Here is a 20348-nt window from a genome sequence, read left to right on the forward strand (position 1 = left end):
ATGTAATTTATGTTTTTCCTTTTAATGTGGTGAAATCTTAATATGTATACATTGTTTATAGCCTGCTTTTCTCACTTTATTATAGTGTATATTTTTTCTAATGTCATTAGGTGTTTACAAATAGAGAAGCAACTTTTTTCCTTTTTTTTTTTTTTTAATATTTATTTATTTGAGAGAGAGTGTGTGTTCCTTGGGGGAGGGGGATGCGCAAGAGGCAAAGGGAGAGGGAGAGAGAAACCTAAGGAGACTCTGTGCTGAGCATGGAGCCCCACGTGAGGTTCAATCTCACAACTCTGAGATCACACCCTGAGCTGAAACCAAGAAACCAAGAGTCAGTCACTTAACGAACTGCGTCACCCAGGCACCCTGAGAAATAACTTTCAACGTATTACCTCAGAAGGAAAATAATTAATTACAGCTTGGAACCTAGCAGGAAATGTTTATATCTTACCAAAAGTCCTAGGACTTTCTGCTGAATGGATGACTCAGTTGGGAAAGACTGTAAAAAGAAAGAGAAACTATAACTACCTAAAGAACCAAATATAATAAATGAATACTTAAAATCAATCAATGTCAAAACTATAGGCTAAATTCCCATTCTAACCTCTAGAACCCGCATGAAGAGTTCTAACCCTTGGTTTTCAATAAAATGTCTGCAAGTGGTTGGAGATTCATCCGTGAGGTTCCAAAGTGCACTCAAAGTAAACTTCAAAGTAGTGTCCACTGAATTTTGATTGGTTTTTTGCTTCACTATTTGAAGAAGTTGCTGAAAGAAGGAAAACAGAATGAATTTCTCATCGTGAAACTGTCATTATAATTAGTGATGATAATCACAAGTCATGAAAATTGGTCTCATGGCTTAAAACATTTCCTATAAACGTTTTTATAAGTACAACAAACATCTTCTTGGATCAGATTTTTCCTTCAACAAGAAAAAAGTATAGGATCTTCAGAAATACTTTATTATTCTGATGATACCTATAATCTAATACCCTGTAAATAAAATAAAAACCAAAATGATTAAAGCTTGATTAAAGCTTAGGAAAACTATCTTACCCAATCAGTCACATCATATATTCATTTCAGATCCTGGGATAAAAAAAGTGGAGGGGGAGAAGGGGAAAGGAAGCTAACATTTATCAAGTATCAGCAAATTATATCCTATATTATAGTACTGTTATGTCCATTTTTCAGGAGAGGAAATTGAGTCTGAGAAATATTAAGTAATTTGATCATAGTCAACTTAGTAAGAGAAAATAAGAATTGGAAGACCTAATTCTATCTAATTCCAAGTTTTCCTTAAGAAAATAAAGAACAAACAAATTATATACAATAGTAAGAGAATTAAAGTCTATATTGGATTTGAATAAGATAATAGCTTTGAAATTCCATTTGTTAATTATTTCTATCATAGCCTTAACCTAAGAAATTTAAGTCTGAAAGATAAATGTTTTGAGACCTAGATAAGGCACCCCATAATTCCATTTTTAGATTATAGTTTTGGGGGTAAAAGGGAGTTCTGTTCAAACAGATATAAGAAAACATTAATGAACACTATTATGTAAAGTTACACACAATTCAGGAAAAAAAATTTTTAGAAATAAAAACATCTCAGTGCAATTATGTAACTTAATAGCATAGTGGCTAAGAGTGTGGCACTAGAATCTGCATCTATGTAACCTTGTTTGCCAATTTAATCCTTTGTTTCCTCATCTGTAAATTGTGGGTGATAATCAAGAGATTAAAAAAAGCTAGTGATCATCATCACTACTGCCACTACTACCACTACTAATTCCTGCTTAAACTAAGTTTAATCTTCCCCCAAAGCATATAAGTGCATTACTTCCTTAAAATCTTTGAATATACCCCCAACCAAAATTACTGAAACACATATATAACAATGAAAAGCCATATTTAAAACTAAAATGTCATCCCTGAAAATAGAAAAAATAAATAAAATCAGCATCCTTTTCTACTTATCTAACATATACTGTATTTTGTGCTAAGCACTTAGCATATATTACTTCAAATAATTTTTTTTTTTAAAGTAAGCTCTATGCCCAATGTGGGGCTTGAACTCACGACCAAGAGATCAAGAGTCGCATGCTCTACCAACTGAGCCATCCAGGTGCCTCCCCTTCAATTAATCTTAATTTCCTTTTCATTTAATCTTCATAATAACTGTACAAAGTAGTTTATCACCCTAAGTAAATTTATGTGACTGCCCAAGCTAGTAAGTGATAGAATTGGGAATAAACCCAAATGTGTCAACTCCAGAATTCCTACTCTTTCCATTATACTACCACAGCTTTCTCCTCTCTTTACATTACTCTTTTCATTCATATTGCTATTATTATACATATTAGACTGTATTACAACCATGTCTAGATAGCTATTTTCTCCAGTACTTCTTATGGACATAAATTACAGATATAATTCAATGCGAATCCCTAACATCTAGTAAGGTGCTAGGTACCTGGTAAGTACTCTACACATATTTATCAAAGGAATGACTTTCTCATACATACATAATATGTAAATCAGAAAAAGGGAGTCTTTTGGGGTACCTGGCTGGCTCAGTCGGTGGAGCGTGCGACTTTCGATCTCGGGGTTGTGGGTTCGAGCCCCGTGTTGGGTGTAGAGATTACTTAAAAATAAAATCTTAAAAAGAAAAAAGAGGGAGTCTTTCATTTGACTTTTTCATTTACCATTAGTTTCAACACCTCATGCCAGGACTGTAGTAAGAAACTCTGACCTAGACTTTTTCCTCCAGTCCTCCCTAGGACATTGTTTATATTTATTCTATGCAAAGCTTTCTAACTTTTCACTGTTCGCTGTATCATCTCCTTAACTGAGTGTAAGCAAGCAAAATTATTTGTTAATTATTTAAATTCTCTTTTTTCCCAAAGCATCTAGCACAATTTTATGCCTACAATAGTCTCTACATTTTCTTCATAAATAACAAAATAACAGAATTTTAGGTCTAGGTAGGATCTTAAGGCTTATTTCGGCTCCTATGGTTCACATAATTTGTCTTAAGTTCACAAACTGGCTTTACAGTTAGATCCTAGGTCATCTGACTCCTAGTTCAGGGCTCTTTCCATCTCTGTTAAGGAATAAAGCTGCCTCTATAAAAATAAATGAATACATCCAGTTAGAAGTAATGAAAATAATGTTTTGAAATATAAAATGTCAGAAGATACACAACACTGCCTGAAAACAATGAAAATGGAAACTGTCTAGTGGTCTGCACAGAGGAGATAACTGACTTACCCTGACAATGAAGAGCTCAGCACCAAGCTGTGCAGTTTGTTCTGTAGAAAGCTGCAAGCAAGCAGAAGACAAAGTAAATGTCCAAGAACTCACCAGTGTGAGTTTAATATCATTCACTGCAACAGACTCCAAAGGTCAGACTAAAATCTCTGATCAACATGGAATTCTGCAATATTGAATGTAGCTTGAATAAACAGGCTGGCAAAGAGGCTAACTTCTCTGGCACCCAGATTTTGGGGAAAATAGTAACTGTAACAGGAAATAGCTGCCTACAGAAAATTGTTCAATAATAGGAGTTCAGATACCTTGGCAGCCAGGATGGAAATGATAGCAACTGCCATCCTTTGCATGTTTTGATCCTCATGGTTGCAGAGCCACTGCATGACAAGCTTGGCTGCTTCAAACCTGAAAACACACAAAGGGTTTCCATGAATGAATCCTGGAGGTGCAGGCAGTTTCAGAGCTCTAGCTGGGAACTGATGCTACAATTTAGGTAGGTGAGAAAGAACGGGAAAATTCCTAATTGATACAGAATAATAATTACACTTGAGTGTTTTGGAAATGGTGCCTAGTTGTAAATTCTGACAACACTTTGCAAAGAAACAAGAGTTTGGGAAATATGATCAAAACTATCTGGCATTTATCTTCTAGAATTATAACATATTTCTATCCTGTAGTAATTTCTATACTGTATTGAGTATTTTCTGGGTCCTTATAGTACCTAGCACAACAGAAATATTCATTTATTCACTCACAAACATTTATTGAGCCCCTGATTTGTGCCAGATACTGTTCCTGGTGCTGGAGACAGAGTAGTGAACAAAACAGAAAAATATCTCCACTCTCATAGAGCTTACACTGTAATGTGGAAGACAGATAATAAATCAAACAAGTAAGTAAAATATGTGGTATGTGCTATAGAGAAAAAAATTAAGCAGGTTAAAGAGAGAATATGAAATGTTGAATTTTAGGTAAGGCTACTTAGGAAAGGCCTCACTGAAACTTTTGAGGAAGTAAGAGAGCTGGCTGTGTGGACATCTAAGGGAAAACCATTCTAGGCAGAGGGTGGAAGACACAACGACCCTGAATTGGGAGTATGCATGGAGGTTTTGAGAAATAGCATGGAAACCAGTGAGAGCCAGAGCAGAGAGAACAAGAGTAGTACTAAGACATGAGGTTAGAAGTAACAGGGGAGCCAGATCATAGGATCTTCGTAAAGAATTAGCTTTTACTTGGAGACGGAAAGCCATAGAAAGATTCTGAGCAGAGATATGACATGAACTGACTTATGTTTTTAATAGGATTATTCTATTAGCTGTGTTTAAAATAAACTTCAAGAAGGAAAAGAAAGAAGCAAAGAGAGCAGTTCAGAGGCTACCACAATAATTCAGGAGAGAAATCACTTTTAGTCTAGTCCAAATGGTAGAAATGGAAGTGAAGAGAAATGGTTGAATTCATGATATATTTGGAAGATAGCTGGATTTGTCAAGGGACAGAATGTGGGGTGTGAAATGAGGAGATAAATCAGGATGACACACCAAGGAATATATCCATAATATATCTTTCATCTTTCGAGACTTGGCTCAAATATCACTTCCGCTGAGAAGCTTTCCTTGACAAGTTTATTACTGCTTTCTCACTGCTCCTTAGTATTTGTTTGTAACTCTGTCAGAGTGATTATCTGTAGCCTCACATGAATCCCCCATTGGCCCGTGAGTTCCTTGAGGTAAAGGACTATGTCCTATTCAGCCCTTTATACCAAGAACCCAATACAGAACTTTACACATGAATAGTGTTTAATACATGTTGGCTGAATTACAGAGATATAAATTACTCCTCTGCAAATTCTCTCAAATTTACTGTTACCTCCTTTCTATTCCCAAGGCCATCTCGGATTCTTTTACAGTAGATTCCTAATGGGCCATTCTGCCTCATTGTTTTCCCTTCAATTTGTGCCTACACATTGGTAATATATAAATCTGTCAGAGAACTTAGGTATGATGTCATTCCTGTACTCACAGTATTTTCAGACTCTAACAATGGGCCCGTACTTTCAAATCTTTTTTCCTGCCTACCCGATGCTTACTGCAAAGTGGACTGCTCATTAGTCCCCAGACATGCCCACAATTATGATTAAGATAGCCCTACTGTTAAAAGAGCAAAGATTCTGAAGCTCCTTGTATTTTGGGGTTTAAATTCTAGTTCTACCTAATGTTGTTGATAATAATAAAATACGTTATTTTATCATATGAAGCAATGCAGGAAAGTCGTTAAGAACATCACACATTCTGGAGTCAGCCCAGTTTCAAATATCACTTCTACCACTTACTAACTTTGGGAACCTGGGGCAATTTCCTTAATCTCTCTGAACTTCAATTTTCTCATCTGTAAAATAATAAGATCTATTCAATAGGATTGTTGTGAGGATTAAATAATATTACACATAAAACTTAAGACTTAGTACAGAACTTAGCACATACCAAGCTTTTGATAAAGGTTTTTTTCTATTATTATTATGAACTTCCTCTGTACCTGTATTTGTGCAGATCCCACAACATAAAACAATCAATTCAACCAGCTCTCACCTTCAAAGCAATACAGCAAGGATGTAAAAAGTAGAGGTTCTGGAGTCATTCTGGATTTAAATCTAAATTCTGCTACTTGCTATATCTTAATCACCTTGAGAAAGTTACTAAACCTCTCTCTGTCTGTTTTTTCATCTATAAAATGAAAATTATAAGAATAACAATTTCACAGGACTTTTGTATGGACTGAATAAACATATGTGAAACACTTAGCACAGTGCTTGGCAATAGAAGTGCTTTATACAGGTTAGTCGTTATCTTTATTATCTCAAATGCCATCACTAACATGAAATCTTTAATGATCACCAATCAGATGAAATCTTTCCCTCCTCGTTTGGGGGCCCAATGCATTCTGTCATCTTCTTCTATGAAAAATTCTGTCTTCTGTCATACTCATTTTTCATTCATTCATCCATCAAACATCCACTTAAGCACTAGAGACAAAGAGATTAACCAATCACAGTCTCTGACCACAAAGAAGCTCAAATCTAGCAGTGTATTGGCTAGATCAGAGGTAAGTAAAGTATAGCTTACATATAGTGATTTTATAGCTGTGGGTCCAGCTGCCTGTTTTCTAAAGTTTTATTGGAACATAGTAAAACCATTTGTGTATATATCATCTTCGACTGCTTTGGAGGTACAATGGCTGAGTTAAGTAGTTGCAACAGAGACCCTATGGCTAATAAGCCCAAAATATTATTAGTAGCCCTTTAAAAGAAGTTTGTCAACCCTTGGGTTAGTTGACAATTTTCTTTAGGAAAGTGACTATGTCTTTCCTACATATGACTTCATGTAATCAGTACAGATGCTCAGTATTTACAAAATAAAATTAGTAATCTACATGAGAGATATATGTAGTTATATTTTTATCCAGACTATTTACTTGAAATAGTAAATGGAACATCTCATTCCTCAGCTGTGCCAGATAACAGTGTACTGTTACCCAAATAAATCACAGTAAAATTGCTGCTTGAGAAATATACGTTTCATTAAATCATAAGTATATATTTTTTTTCAATACCATCATTAAAAATTATATTTAAAATAGTAAGATGACAAAAAATCTTTTTTAGCTCTCAAATCACATCTTAGAAAGCAAGGGAAGAACACTTTATATTTACTTGAATCCAGCTATATAACCTCCCTTAACCTCTACTTAAAAAGTTTCTTCTATAATTCAGTATCAAATAACAATAATAATAAGAGGTATGATACAGAGAAAAGAACACTGGACTTGAGTCTTTCTAGCCTTGCAGTTACTAGACACAAAACCATGAGCAAGACACCGAATCTATATGCCTCAGTTTCTTCAGCCTACAATACTGTGTGGATATTCTAAAAACTATAATATAAATTTTTAAGCAAAGGGCTACGAAAACAGGTCCATCTGTTAACAGGAATGTCTAAACACTAAATGAGAGAAAGTAGAGTTAGCATTCTTTAAGGTAGTGTAGAATCCCATCCACTTGGTTAACTATACACCAAGGATATGCCAACTGGTAAGAAATGGCCCGAGACAGAATTCTAAAATTCCATTTTGGCCCATTTTAAGTTCTGGGGCTAACACTTGCCTGTTGAATGGAACATCTTGAAGGATCCGGTCACTGCAAAGTGAAAGGAGGCAATTCTTCTGTAACTAAAGAACCAAAGGGAGAAAAAAAATTCCTGAATAAAATATTGTTTTGTTCTTTTTTAACTAGGTGTAGCCTCTATAAAAAAAGGAAGATCACTGATGAAACACCAATTATTTCTTACAACTTTTGTTCTGCCTCCCTACTGTTGAAAGACTAACTTCCACTGGATCCATGTGAATTTACTTGCGCATATTTTTGTCTCTTCTATTAGATGAGATAGGATAATAAAAAGAATTAATATCAGCTAATCTCCCTCCCTTCCGGTGACCTTTGGGTGGGTCCTGCTTTGTCCTCTATCCACCTGGCTCCCAGAGGCCATAAAAAAATCAAAGCCTAGGGGTGCTTGGGTGGCTCAGTCGGTTAAGTGACCAGCTCTTGATTTCAGCTCAGGTCAAGATCTCAGGGTCCTGGGATTGAGCCCCAAAACATGCTCCACTCTCAGCGGGGAGTCTGCTTGAGGATTCTCTCTCCCTTTCCCTATACTTCTCCCCGAACCTACACACATGCATGCTCACTCTCTAAAATAAATAAATAAATCTTGGGGCGCCTGGGTGGCTCAGATGGTTAAGTGTCTGCCTTCGGCTTGGGCCATGATCCCAGGATCCTGGGATCCAGCCCCGCATCGGGTTCTCTGCTCAGCGGGGAGCCTGTTTCTCCCTCTCTTCTACTGTTCCCCCTGCTTGTGCTCTCACTCTCTCTGTAAAATAAATAAATAAAATCTTAAAAAAAAAAAATAAATCTCAAAAAAAAACGAGGGATGCCTGGGTGGCTCAGTCAGTTAAGCGTCTGCCTTCGGCTCGGGTCATGATCCCGGGGTCCTAGGATAGAGTCTGCCTGCCACTCCCTCTGCTTGTGCTCCTTTGCTCTCTCTCTCTCTGACAAATAAATAAATAAAATTAAAATAAAAAAACACGCACACACAAAAAAAACAAAGCTTAAAGCTCATCCAATTTGGCAACTGCCCTCAATGAGGGAAGCTGGCTTTAATGATCCACTCACCAATCTGGATTGCCATTTTTTTTTTTAAAGATTTATTTGAGATTTATTTTTTGGCCTCTGAGTATTTTTTATTAACTTGCCAACTGGCTGCTAAGTTTTAAGAATTAAAAATATGATTTTTATGTTTTCAATTTTCATCTGAGGCTAGGACAGGTTACGAAGCCCACCCTACGGCTAGAAGTAGAAAACCCACGTCTTACCCATTTCTGTTTGCCAGTACTCGACAGTGCCTGGCTCAGGACGGATGTGCTATGGCTATTTGCTGAAATTATCACAAAGTCAAGATTGAGGTGGAAGGTGAGTTTTTTATGGTTTGCACTATTTCCCTCAGCGTTTGGATTTAAATACTTTTAGGCAGGGAATGTACTCTTCAGTTTTCTACTTCTCTGTTTTCCTACACTCAGTCATACCATAAATTCATTACTTTACCGTCTACAAAGGCATTTTAACTTCCAGCCTTGGTCTACTAAATTGAACTGTATGTTGGTAGAAGATGGGTAGGGGACACTAAACGGACTACTTGAATAGGAATTCCCACATGCTTACCTGCTGGTGATTGGGAAAATGTTCCATAGCTTTGAGCAGCAAATGGGTCACGTCGGCCAGGAGTCGGACAGGCATCCCTGCAGCAAGGTCCTGCTTCGTTAGGTTAAACACACAGGCGCTTGCAGCAAGTTGTACTGGCAAATTCATAGGGTGGTTTCTCATCCCAGTAACCACAAGCTGGAAAAAAATTAGTTCTCTTTACTCACATTATTAATACCAGCCCTCTTAGCATAGAAACTTTACTTTGTGGATCTATAACAATTTCTAAGATGTCTTAAGTTATCTTTTTTACCCTCATGTGCAAAGAGCCTAGGGCATAGCAATCACTTATCAACACGTAGTTCCTGCCCACCTGGTCCAGGAAGGTATCGAGTTGTTCGTATCAAGGGATTTTTCTGTAGGGCTAATGAATCTTTTCTATTCAGATAACTCATCTTTGTATTTCCCAGACCTAGTACAGTGCCTCTTATATGCTAAGCACTAAATAAATTCTTACTGATTTTAGAGTAAACCAGCAGCAAACTTTTCACTTTCAAATCCCCAACATTCAGTTTCTTGAGAACATTGCTAAAGTTATAGTAAAATAAAATCCATTTGCTTCCCTCTGGCCTAGATAACTGTTTCTCATCTTTTCCTCTCTCCTCAGACCCCAACAAATCCTCCCAATTGTCACTATCAGCTAAAGAACCTTGCTTCCAATTACACTGAGAAAATTGAAACATTCAGAAAAGAACTTCAGATTCTCACTGCTACATGCATCCTCCTTATCAGTACATAAACATGCATATGCTGCCTTCCTATTACCATAAATTATCTTTTTGGGTTCCCCTCTAAAGGTAATCCCTCCACTTACATGCTACATCTTTCACTTCTTGTCTACTCAAGGACATTGCTTCGGCTGTTCTTCTATCTCTTATATCAATTTTTTATTCTGTACTGGATCATTCATATCAGCATACAAAAAAGCTATTTTTCCTCTCATCTTAAAGAAAAAAAAAACAAAAAACAAAAAAACAGTTCCTCAGCCAACTACCATCTTTTTCCTCTGCTCTCCTTTGCAACTAAATTCCTTAAAAGAATTCTCTATATTCTTTCATTTCTCTCTGCACCATTCTCTGAATGAATGAATGAGTAAATATTTCAGATCAGGACTGGAGGTCCTTTGTTGCTCAGGTTCACAGTAACCAAAACCAAAAAAAGATAATTCATATACCAAGTGCCAATATCCTCTGGTATATATGGAAGGGTGACTGGTATTAGAGATAACATCCCAGTGACTGAAATTTTATTGGTTTCTGTCCAAGCACCCCATTCTCAAAATTTAAGATAACAGGGTGGTTAAGTAATTTCTGGCTCTGCCACTAACTTACTGTTACTTAACTGTCACATACCTTTAGTTACACAATCCGTAAAATAAAAGATAAAACTTATCTATTGGAATTGTTGTGCCCACTAAATGAGGCATCAAATATAATACAGTCCTACACTCACTGGTTTCAAATGTGTATTAGGATTATCTTGGGAGATTATTAAAATGCAGATTCTTGTACCTCATCCAGCCTTATTGAGTCTAAATGTCTTAGAGTGGGGTTCACAAATATGCTTTTAAAAATAAATAATATTCCAGACTTCTGGTGGACAAAGGACCACAATCTGATAAACACAGCCCTAAGCAATTAACAAAAATTAAGAATCTTTCTTTCTTGCTCTTCAAAAGCTATCTTGGTTAAAAGATTTTAATTGGGAAATATCATGAATTAATGATGAAAGCACAGGTGGTTCAAAAGTGGCATGGGAAGGTACCTTATGGAATTCCAGTATTATATTTCTTTAAAAAGTCCATATGGAAGCAATACAATACAGTGTTGTGATTCCAGTCATATACTTTCATTTTCTACTGTAAATGGTGAAAAAAATATCACACTGGTCACTGGTTTTAGGTAGTTAAAGATGAAGTGGAAGGCATTTATACCACTTACTGACACTACTATAAAACGTCAATAACACTATGCAACTACCTTCTCTCTTCCTCATTTATGGCTAACAGCTGAAATCATACCTCATCAATCCCATTACCAAAAAAACAAACAAACAAACAAAGACAAATGCAAATTTTCACCAATTTTCTTCACAAAGCCATCATCTGTATCCAGGGAGATAATTTCAAAATTTTTGTATCCAGTTTCTTATTCTTACCTTTAAAATTTCTGGCTTTGTTTTTTCCATCACATGAGTCAGGCTAAAAAGGTGAAATAGAGCTTCCCGGACAAAGAATGCCCGCTCACTGTAGCGCTTCAATGCTTCTGCAATCTGAGTTTCATTGGCTTCTCCAGACACCTTTGAACATAGCCATAAGATTAGCTTTTAGGATTTCTTCAACCCTCTAACTTTCTCTAGCCAAACATCATTTGTATATATGGCGTCCAGGATAGCCATTTAAGTCTTGAAACAAATGCGAATGATTACTTTCCAACCCACCCAGAATAGTCATCCTATGAAGGTGCTAAAGAGATGTATGTTAGATAGGCTTACCCTACTATAAGCCTATGGTTAACATTTTCTATACTGCACCTAAAGTAAATCTTAAGATATTTAACACTATTTATAAAGCCTTACCACGTGATTAGGCCCTTATCTGTCTCTTAGAGTAACTCCTTAATTCCCCTTAATTCATGTTAAAGCTACACTGGCCTTTTTTTCCTGATCTTTCAATAAGCCAAGCTCTTTCCCAGCAAAAGGCCATTATATATAACATCTTCTCTGACTGAAATCTTCCTCTTTCTTTGACTAATTTCTAGTCATCCTTCCCAATTCAAGTTAAATGACACTTCTTTAGAGAGGCTTTTCCTGACCCACCAATCTAAATCAGGTCTCCTTAAACATCTCCTTCATAACCATTATCATAATCCCCCCACTCAACTGATCCATTCACCACTGTACCCCAACAATTAGCATTATGTGTGGTTTAGAATAAGCGCTCAGTAAGTATTCACCAAATAACTGTGTCAATTAATTCCCCCAGATTTATCTAGCTCCCATTCAGCATCAAGAGATTCTGTTCAGGGGCACCTGGCTGGCTCAGTTGGTAAAGCATGCAACTCCTGATCTCAGTTGTGAGTTAAGCCCCCCATTTGGTGTAGTGGTTACTTTAAGATTTTATTTATTTATTTATTTATTTATTTGAGAGAGAGAGCGTGCACGTGCGTGCGTGAGTGGGGGGGTGGGGCAGAGGGAAGAGGGAGAAGCAGACTCCCCATTGAGCCGGAAGCCCTATGTGGGGCTCGATCCCAGGACCCCTGAACTTTCTCTTAGATTTTCTTTGATTTGTAAAGACAGTGAAATACTGTGTGAAATAAAAAAGACTGTAAGAGGGAAAATGTTTAACGATTATCTTAGTAAGACTTAATTTACCCATATTTGGTTGATTCAACTGCTTTATAATATCTATATGAAATACAGCCTCAAGTTATCTTTGAATGTAAAATTAAAGAACTTTTGGGGTGCCTGGGTGGCTCAGATGGTTAAGCGTCTGCCTTCGGCTCAGGTCATGATCTCAGGGTGCTGGGATCAAGCCCCGCGTCAGGCTCCCTGCTCAGTGGGAAGCCTGCTTCTTCCTCTCCCTCTACTGCTCCCTCTGCTTGTACTCTCTCACTCTCTGTTGAATAAATAAATAAAATTTTTAAAAAATATATTAAAAAAAAGAACTTTGTTACTGGAATGTTAAATATTCTAAATGAATTTCATTGCATGTATGTTTTATTCAGTGATCAATACTTCTCTAGCCAGTGATAAACCCTCAAGTCAAGTAGTCTGACTCCTCAAACTACAAGCATCTTCAATTCAACCAATTTCATATACTAGATGATAAAAAAACAAGTATCTGTATGTACCGGTTTCTGCAAACAATTTAAAATAGAGGTGGGGCACCCGGGTAGCCCAGTCAGTTAAGAGTCCAACTCATGGTTTTGGCTTAGGTCATGATCTCAGGGTCAGGAGATCGAGCCCTGTGTCAGGCTCCATGCTCAGTGCAGAGTCTGCTTAAGACTCTCTCTCCCTCTCCTTCTGCCCTTCCCCCCTGCTCTCTCTCTCTTTCTCTCAAATAAATAAATAAAATCTTTAAAAAATTAAAAAAAAATAAAACAGGGGCAACTAGGTGGCTCAGTCAGTTAAGCGTCTGCCTTCGGCTCAGGTCATGATCCCGGGGTCCTGGGATTGAGCCCTGCATTGGGCTCCCTGCTCAGCGGGAAGCCTGCTTCTCCCTCTCCCATCCCCCCTGCTTGTATTCCCTCTCTCGCTGTGTCTCTGTCAAATAAATAAAACCTTTAAAAAATAAAAAATAAATAAAAATTAAAAAAAAATAAAATAAAAAGTACTTAGTAAATGTTTTTTGAAATGGATCAACTCTTCTGCCTAAAGACTTATATGGATCTTCACTGCATATTGATTACTGCAGTTCAATATAGGAGTCTTAGTTCAAGGGAGAAGTCTAGCATATAGATCTAAGGACCGAGAAATTTTTAGATATTTAGAGACCTGAGAAATGAGAAAGAACCAATAAAGGAAATTAAGCATGGTAGTCAGAAAAGTTTGAAAAAAAGACAAGAGTGATATCTAGGAAGCTAAGTAAGAATGAGAACTAATATTGAGTTTTGCACATCTCCAGTGATTCTCAGGAACTGGAACCACAGCTTAGTAGAAAACCCCAAAGTCTGGGAATGAGATGGCCAACGAATCCTAGTTGTGGAAAAATGGAAGGTTCAGAAAACTGATGGTGACAGAAGAGCAAATTGGGTGGGGAAACAATGACAGAGTTAGAAATTCTATGGTAAGAAAACCCTCTGTGTTGGGACTAGAAATTGAGGGGAAAGTAAAGAACTAAGATTCTCAAACAGAGACAATGAGATGTAGTGGAAAGGACACATGCTTTGGAATCAAACAGTCCAAGATACAAAGGCAGACTCCAGTATCAGCTGGTTGTCACCCTTAAAGCCATTCCCCCTGAGGACAATAATACCTCTCTCACACAGTCAAGAGATCAAACTAAGTAATACACATGAAAGTGCAAAAAACAAACCTCTTGTTCTTATAACCACCCACTCAGAGTACTATACAATGCCTTATAAAGAGTATTGGGGAGTCACAGTGTCTCTAATTCTTGCATTCCTTAGTGTGGCCTAAAAAAAACAAGGCATGTAATGCCAAAAAGCCAACCTCAATTTATTAATTTTTTAAAAATACTTATTTGTGTGTTTGTTTGGATTTGGGGAGGGGCACAGAGGGAGAGGGAAAGAGAAACCTAAGCAGACTCTGCACTGACTGCAGAGCCCGACATGGTGGTTGGGGTGGCGGGGTTGATCTCACAACCCTGAGGTGATGACCTGAGCCAAAACCAAGAATCAGATGCTTAACTGACTGTGCCACCCAGGTGCCCCCTCAACTAATTTAAAGCATCACAATCCTGAAACAATCATTTCAGACAAGTGTTTCAACAACTTTGCTAAACTGGACAATTTTTTTTTTTTAAAGATTTTATTTATTTATTTGACAGAGAGAGAGAGAGAGCACAAGCAGGGGAGTGGCAGGCAGAGGCAGAGGGAGAAGCAGGCTCCCCGCAGAGCAGGGGAAGCCTGATGTGGGACTCGATCCCAGGACCCTGGGATCATGACCTGAGCTGAAGGCAGTCGCTTAACCAACTGAGCCACGCAGGCGCCCTAAACTGGACAATTTTTAAAAAGGAGATGTGGCAATCTCAGCTCTCCTCCCTTAACATGGCTTACTATTTTTCAGTTCTCAAATCAGTAAATAATTTAAAAAGAACATCAATTTTTGTATATAGTTGAACAAAAGGGAAAATTCAATGATCTCTTTTTAAGTTTGTGTTTTGTTTTGATTTGAGTAATCTCTACACCTAACATGGGGCTTGACCTCATACCCCAAGATCAAGAGTCCCATGCTCTTCCAACTGAGCCAGTAAGGTGCCCCCCAGTGATCTCTTTTTTTTTAATTTTTAAAAAAGATTTTATTTATTTATTTATTTATTTTTATTTGACAGAGAGAGACACAGCGAGAGAGGGAACACCAGCAGGGGGAGTGGGAGAGGGAGAAGCAGGCCTCCCGCAGGGCAGGGAGCCCGATGGGGGGCTCGATCCCAGGACCTTGGGATCAGGACCTGAGCGGAAGGCAGCCACCCAACGACTGAGCCACCCAGGCGCCCTCTTTTTTTTTTTTTTTTTTTTAAAGATTTCATTTATTTATTTGAGAGAGAGACAGAGAGAGCACAAGCAGGAGGAGTTGCAGGCAGAGTAGGCAGAGGGAGAAGCAGGCTCCTCACTGAGCAGGGAGCCCGATGTGGGGCTCAATCCCAGGACCCCGGGATCATGACCTGAGCCGAAGACAGACGTTTAACCGGCGCCCCCAGTGATCTCTTTAAAAAAAAAAAAAAAAAAAAATTCTTTTAAAACAATGATTCTCAACTTTGGCTGGAATATTGCAATCACCTAAGGAGCTTTAGAAAATACTGATGCCTGAGTCCTACCTCCCTGTGGTTCTGATTTAATTGTTCAAGCTCCACAAGTGATTTCTTTTAATTAAAAATTTTTTGGGGCGCCTGAGTGGCTCAGTCATTAAGCATCTGCCTTTGGCTCAGATCATGATCCCAGGGTCCTGGGATTGAGCCCCACATCGGGCTCCCTGCTCCGCGGGAAGCCTGCTGGTGTTCCCTCTCTCGCTGTGTCTGTCAAATAAATAAAATTTAAAAAAAAAAAAATTTTTTTTTTCCAGGGGTGTGTGGCTGGCTCAGTTGGTAGAGCACGTGACTTTTTTTTTTTTTTTGGTGGGGGAGGAGGGGTAGAGAGAGAATCCCAAGCAGGCTCCATGCCCAGTGGAGAGACCCACATGAGGCTCGATCCCACAACCCGGAAATCATGACCTGAGCTGAAATCAAGAGTCAGGTGCCCCTAAAGCATGTGACTCTTGATCTTGGGGTCGTGAGTTTGAGCCCCACGTTGGGTATAGAGATTACCTAAAAATAAAATCTTTAAGAAATAATAAATAAATAAATAAATAAATAAATAAATAATTTCCCCCAGCTTTATCAAGATATAATTGACATATGTCATTGTGTAAGTTTAAGGTGTACAACATGATGATTTGATACATGTATATATTGGGAAATGATTACCATAAGGTTGGTTAACATATCCATCATTTCACATAATTACACTCCAGGTGATTTTAATTGTAGTCCAGGTTGAGAATCACTACTTCAATGTTTACAGAGGAGGAAACTAGATAATGATACCAAATAAAGTAGGTGTTTCATATGGTCAATATTTCAAAGTAATAACGGCTCCATTTGTGAAATCAAACTTGTTTCACAAAAAAAAATAAAACATAAAAAATAAAAAACAAAAAAAACCCCACAAACTTGTTTCACAGAGGCATTGTGAAATACAGATGTCCTACTAGTCTCAATTTTATAAATTAGTCTAATTCACTGGAGGGTCTGTTGGTTGTAAGAAGAAATAAGCAAAAACTGTACTGCTCTGGGATCATACCTATTATAGGATCTTTGCCTTGAGAATATTATTTAGCTTAACATACCAGGGACACATTCCTTTCATCCTTTAGGATGAAGGTCAAGCTCACCTCTTCTCAGAAATTCTCCCTTAACTCCCAGCACACAGGGATTTCTTCCCCTTTTAATTTTTAGAATTCTTTACTATTAGACCAATTTGTTAGGCAGTTAAGTAACATTACAATAGTAATTTACATTTTTATATTTCCTTCATCAACAAGCCCTGTGCTAAAAATCTGTCTTGTTCTATAACAAGTTGTTAAGTAAGGTCCTCACACTTCTTGTTGCCCTGCACCTGGCTTATGTGACCTTTCCAAGTCTGGCCCTGGTGCCTACTTTTCCAGCCTCATCTCATTGCTCTGTGACTTTCTACTGTTGAGCTCTAGCCACAGTGGCCTTTCTTTCAGTTCCTTGGATGTACTGTGCTCCTTCCTACCACACATATTTTGCATATATTATTCTCTCTGCCTGGAATGTTCTCTACCAAGCTACTCACCCTTAAGATCTCCACTCATTCATCAATTCTTCAGAGAAGCCTTAAATTAAGTCAAGTCTCTCTGTTAAACACTCTTATATATAATACTGCATTATCTTCTAGATTTTAGCACAATATAGTTTAAAGCCTATATACAGGCATGTATATATGATATACATATATATGTATGTGATATATATATTTAAATATATGTGTTTATGTATATTTAAAGCACACGCACACACATTTGGCACATGGTATTTGATTGCTTGACTCCCTCACTAAATTACAAGCTCCATGAGGGCAAAATCATATCTGTTTGGCCCCACCATCAAATCCCCATGCCCAGCACAGTGCCCAGCACTTGATAAAATATTGAATGAATAAAAAAGAGTAACTCAAAATCATTTTCTACATTCTATTTTTTAAGGTCTAAATTTACAAATAACCTAAGAACTAAGATGTTTATAAGATATTTACAACTAATCTTTCCTTCTCCTTTTTTGAATCTGTCATGATTACTCAAAAAAGATACCTTGCCTTTTGGGTCACAATATCCACTTCTAGGCCATCCCTGACTCTGCTCCAGGTAGGACCAAAGGATGCTTCTGCTTAATTAAGTGTAGGTAGTAGGGGGAAAAATGGGGCTCTGGAATTAGATGTAAATCCAAATGTTGGTTCTAACTGTAAATCATATAATTTTTTTTTTTTTAAAGATTTTATTTATTTATTTGAGAGAGAGAATGAGATAGAGAGAGCATGAGAGGGGAGATGGTCAGAGGGAGAAGCAGACTCCCTGCTCAGCAGGGAGCCTGATGCGGGACTCGATCCCGGGACTCCAGGACCATGAGCCGAGCTGATGGCAGTCGCCCAACCAACTGAGCTACCCAGGCGCCCTAAATCATATAACTTCTGAGTCTATGTTTCTCATCTATAAAATGAGGCAAATACCTATCAATATAAGGCTTCTAGAGGATACACAGTGTATATTAGAAAAATATTAGTTTTCCTTAAACTTGTCACAATTGTATCCTTCAAGGTCTGACTCAGATACCATCTTTTCCATCAAGCCCCAAATTCTCCAGCTGGAAGAAATTTCTTCTACTCTCTTACAGTGATTACACTGATCTTTGGGTTTATAGTTATTTATGACTGTATCATCACCAAGACTAAGTTCCTTGAAGGCAGATCCTGTATCTTTTTCATCTTTGAATCCCAAGTACCAAGCAGACAAATTTAAATCATTAGGCATGAAACACCTTAAGAAAAGCAAAATTGCACCACTTCTACAGTAAAGATCTCCTTGGAGAACTTGACTTCCCAATGGATATCAATTCAACAGGGAGTATCCTTAGTTTTTTTTTTTTTTTTTTTTTTTTTTAGATTTTTTTTTTTTTTTTATTTATTTATTTGAGAGAGAGAGAGAGAGAGAGAGAGAAACAGCATGAGAGGGGATAGGGTCAGAGGGAGAAGCAGGCTCCCCGCTGAGCAGGGAGCCTGATGCGGGACTCGATCCCAGGACCCTGGGATCATGACCTGAGCCGAAGGCAGTCGCTTAACCAACTGAGCCACCCAGGCGCCCGGGAGTATCCTTAGTTTTTTAAAGTGACCAATTAGAAACGGTATGTTACAGTGGTTCAAAATATCTAAATATTACCATCATGAAAACTATCATTTATCCAAGGCCTACTACGTGACTTGCACTTTACATATACAATTATTAATCTTTAGAAGAATTCTGTTAGATAGAATATCTGTTTTATAAATAAAAAAATGGAAACCCAAAAAGTTACATCCTTATCTTGGTCTGGGTCACAAAGCAAGCAAGCTAGGATTTTAATTGGGATTCTCTGACTCTAAAGCAAGGCCTTTCCACTATACAACGCCGTTTTTCGCAGACATGTTCCATATATTGTTAGACATTCATCTTAATGGAGCCTTATGCAGCTAAGACATCGGTCAGCCTGACAAAATAATACATTTTTAAAGTCTAACCTTCAAATGTCCTTCACCGGTGAGGAATTCAGAGTAACCTGCATCAGTGGCCAGCAAACCTACAAACTGCATGCTGGGCCGTTGTTGTATGAAGGCTTCAACAGCTTTATCTGTCACGTGCTTTCTCCCAGAAACATCTAGGGAGACAAGGTTGGGTAGGATGTCCTTTTGTTCTAGTAAGCGAAGAGCTATGTCTGATGTAAACTGTTTATCATCTGAAATATCAAGATGATTCAGATGTTTTAGTTCCCGAACAACATCCAGTATCTGGGTAGTTGTCATTTTTAAACATTTCAAGTGGTGCATGGTTAGAGACTTGAGTCGGTCTTTGCAGGCCAGCAAAGCTGTGATGTCTGTGATTGAGGTGTTAGAAATATCCAGGCTCTCTAATCTTGGCAATGAGGCAACTTCAGCGAGGTCTTCATTGTAAAAGAGAACATTGGTAATGCTTAATGCTCGAAGGCCAGAAAGCCGGCTGAAGCACCGCTCATAAGGATCTTCGAGGGAAAGAGTTAATGAGTTCAGCACGAGGCACTGGAGATTTTGCTGGATCCATTTGTTACTGCCAAGCCCACTGATGATGTCTGTAATCGTGATGTCTGCATTCACACCTGTAGCATCAAGTTCCACTAACTTGTGATGGCAGAAAGCTTTCCGGAAAGCAACAGCAGAGATCTTGGCTTTCCGAATGCAAGCACGCTTTAAGCGCATCTGGTTGCCCCTGAAAATACCTACAGTTCCATCATTCAGTAGACCTGGAAAAAAATACGCAGCACTTTAATTTCAAAAGATAATTAAAGAACAGCTAAAATTTCCAGCACACTTTACATCTCCAAAGCACACCCATGTAAAAATATTTCATTTAATATACATAACAATTCCATGAGGTAAGAATATTATTATTACAACTTATAGATGAGTAAACTAGGGCTGAGAAAAGTGGCTTTCCAAGATCATGGGGCTAGCGAGTGACTATGGTAGATATTGCAGATACTCACTAACAGCTGGTTCTACTTGCCTTCCTGGACATGCAGACAGCTACATTTCCCAGCCCACCCTTGGAATTAGATGGGGCCATGTGCCTAGTTCTGACCAATGGCCTATAGGTTGAAGCAGCTGAGAGCCAGTGCATGATTTCCTATGCTACCTTTTCCTGCTATGACAAATAAGGAGTCTTCAAGTTCTAGACAGTATAGATTTCTGAGAGTGGAGCCTCCATCAGCTTGGATCCAAGAGTGACCATGGAGCAGAACCCTCCATGGACT

At 38.0% G+C, this 20348-nt stretch overlaps 1 protein-coding gene across 2 annotated transcripts in view; it reads right to left on the reverse strand.

Moving 5' to 3' along the window:
• ZYG11B (zyg-11 family member B, cell cycle regulator) overlaps positions 1–20348 on the reverse strand; it is a 71801-nt gene that overhangs the window by 20169 nt on the left and 31284 nt on the right. For both annotated transcript variants that reach the window (XM_036101406.2, XM_036101405.2), the window contains 8 exons: positions 19084–19838; positions 11234–11374; positions 9038–9214; positions 7430–7494; positions 3579–3678; positions 3274–3324; positions 605–766; positions 452–499 (listed from right to left, as the gene is read on the reverse strand). In XM_036101406.2, the coding sequence (XP_035957299.1) occupies positions 452–499; positions 605–766; positions 3274–3324; positions 3579–3678; positions 7430–7494; positions 9038–9214; positions 11234–11374; positions 19084–19838 (1499 nt within the window). The remainder of the gene's footprint in view (positions 1–451; positions 500–604; positions 767–3273; positions 3325–3578; positions 3679–7429; positions 7495–9037; positions 9215–11233; positions 11375–19083; positions 19839–20348) is intronic.

The sequence above is a fragment of the Halichoerus grypus genome, chromosome 5 (assembly GCF_964656455.1).
Source record: "Halichoerus grypus chromosome 5, mHalGry1.hap1.1, whole genome shotgun sequence".
Taxonomy (NCBI): domain Eukaryota; kingdom Metazoa; phylum Chordata; class Mammalia; order Carnivora; family Phocidae; genus Halichoerus; species Halichoerus grypus.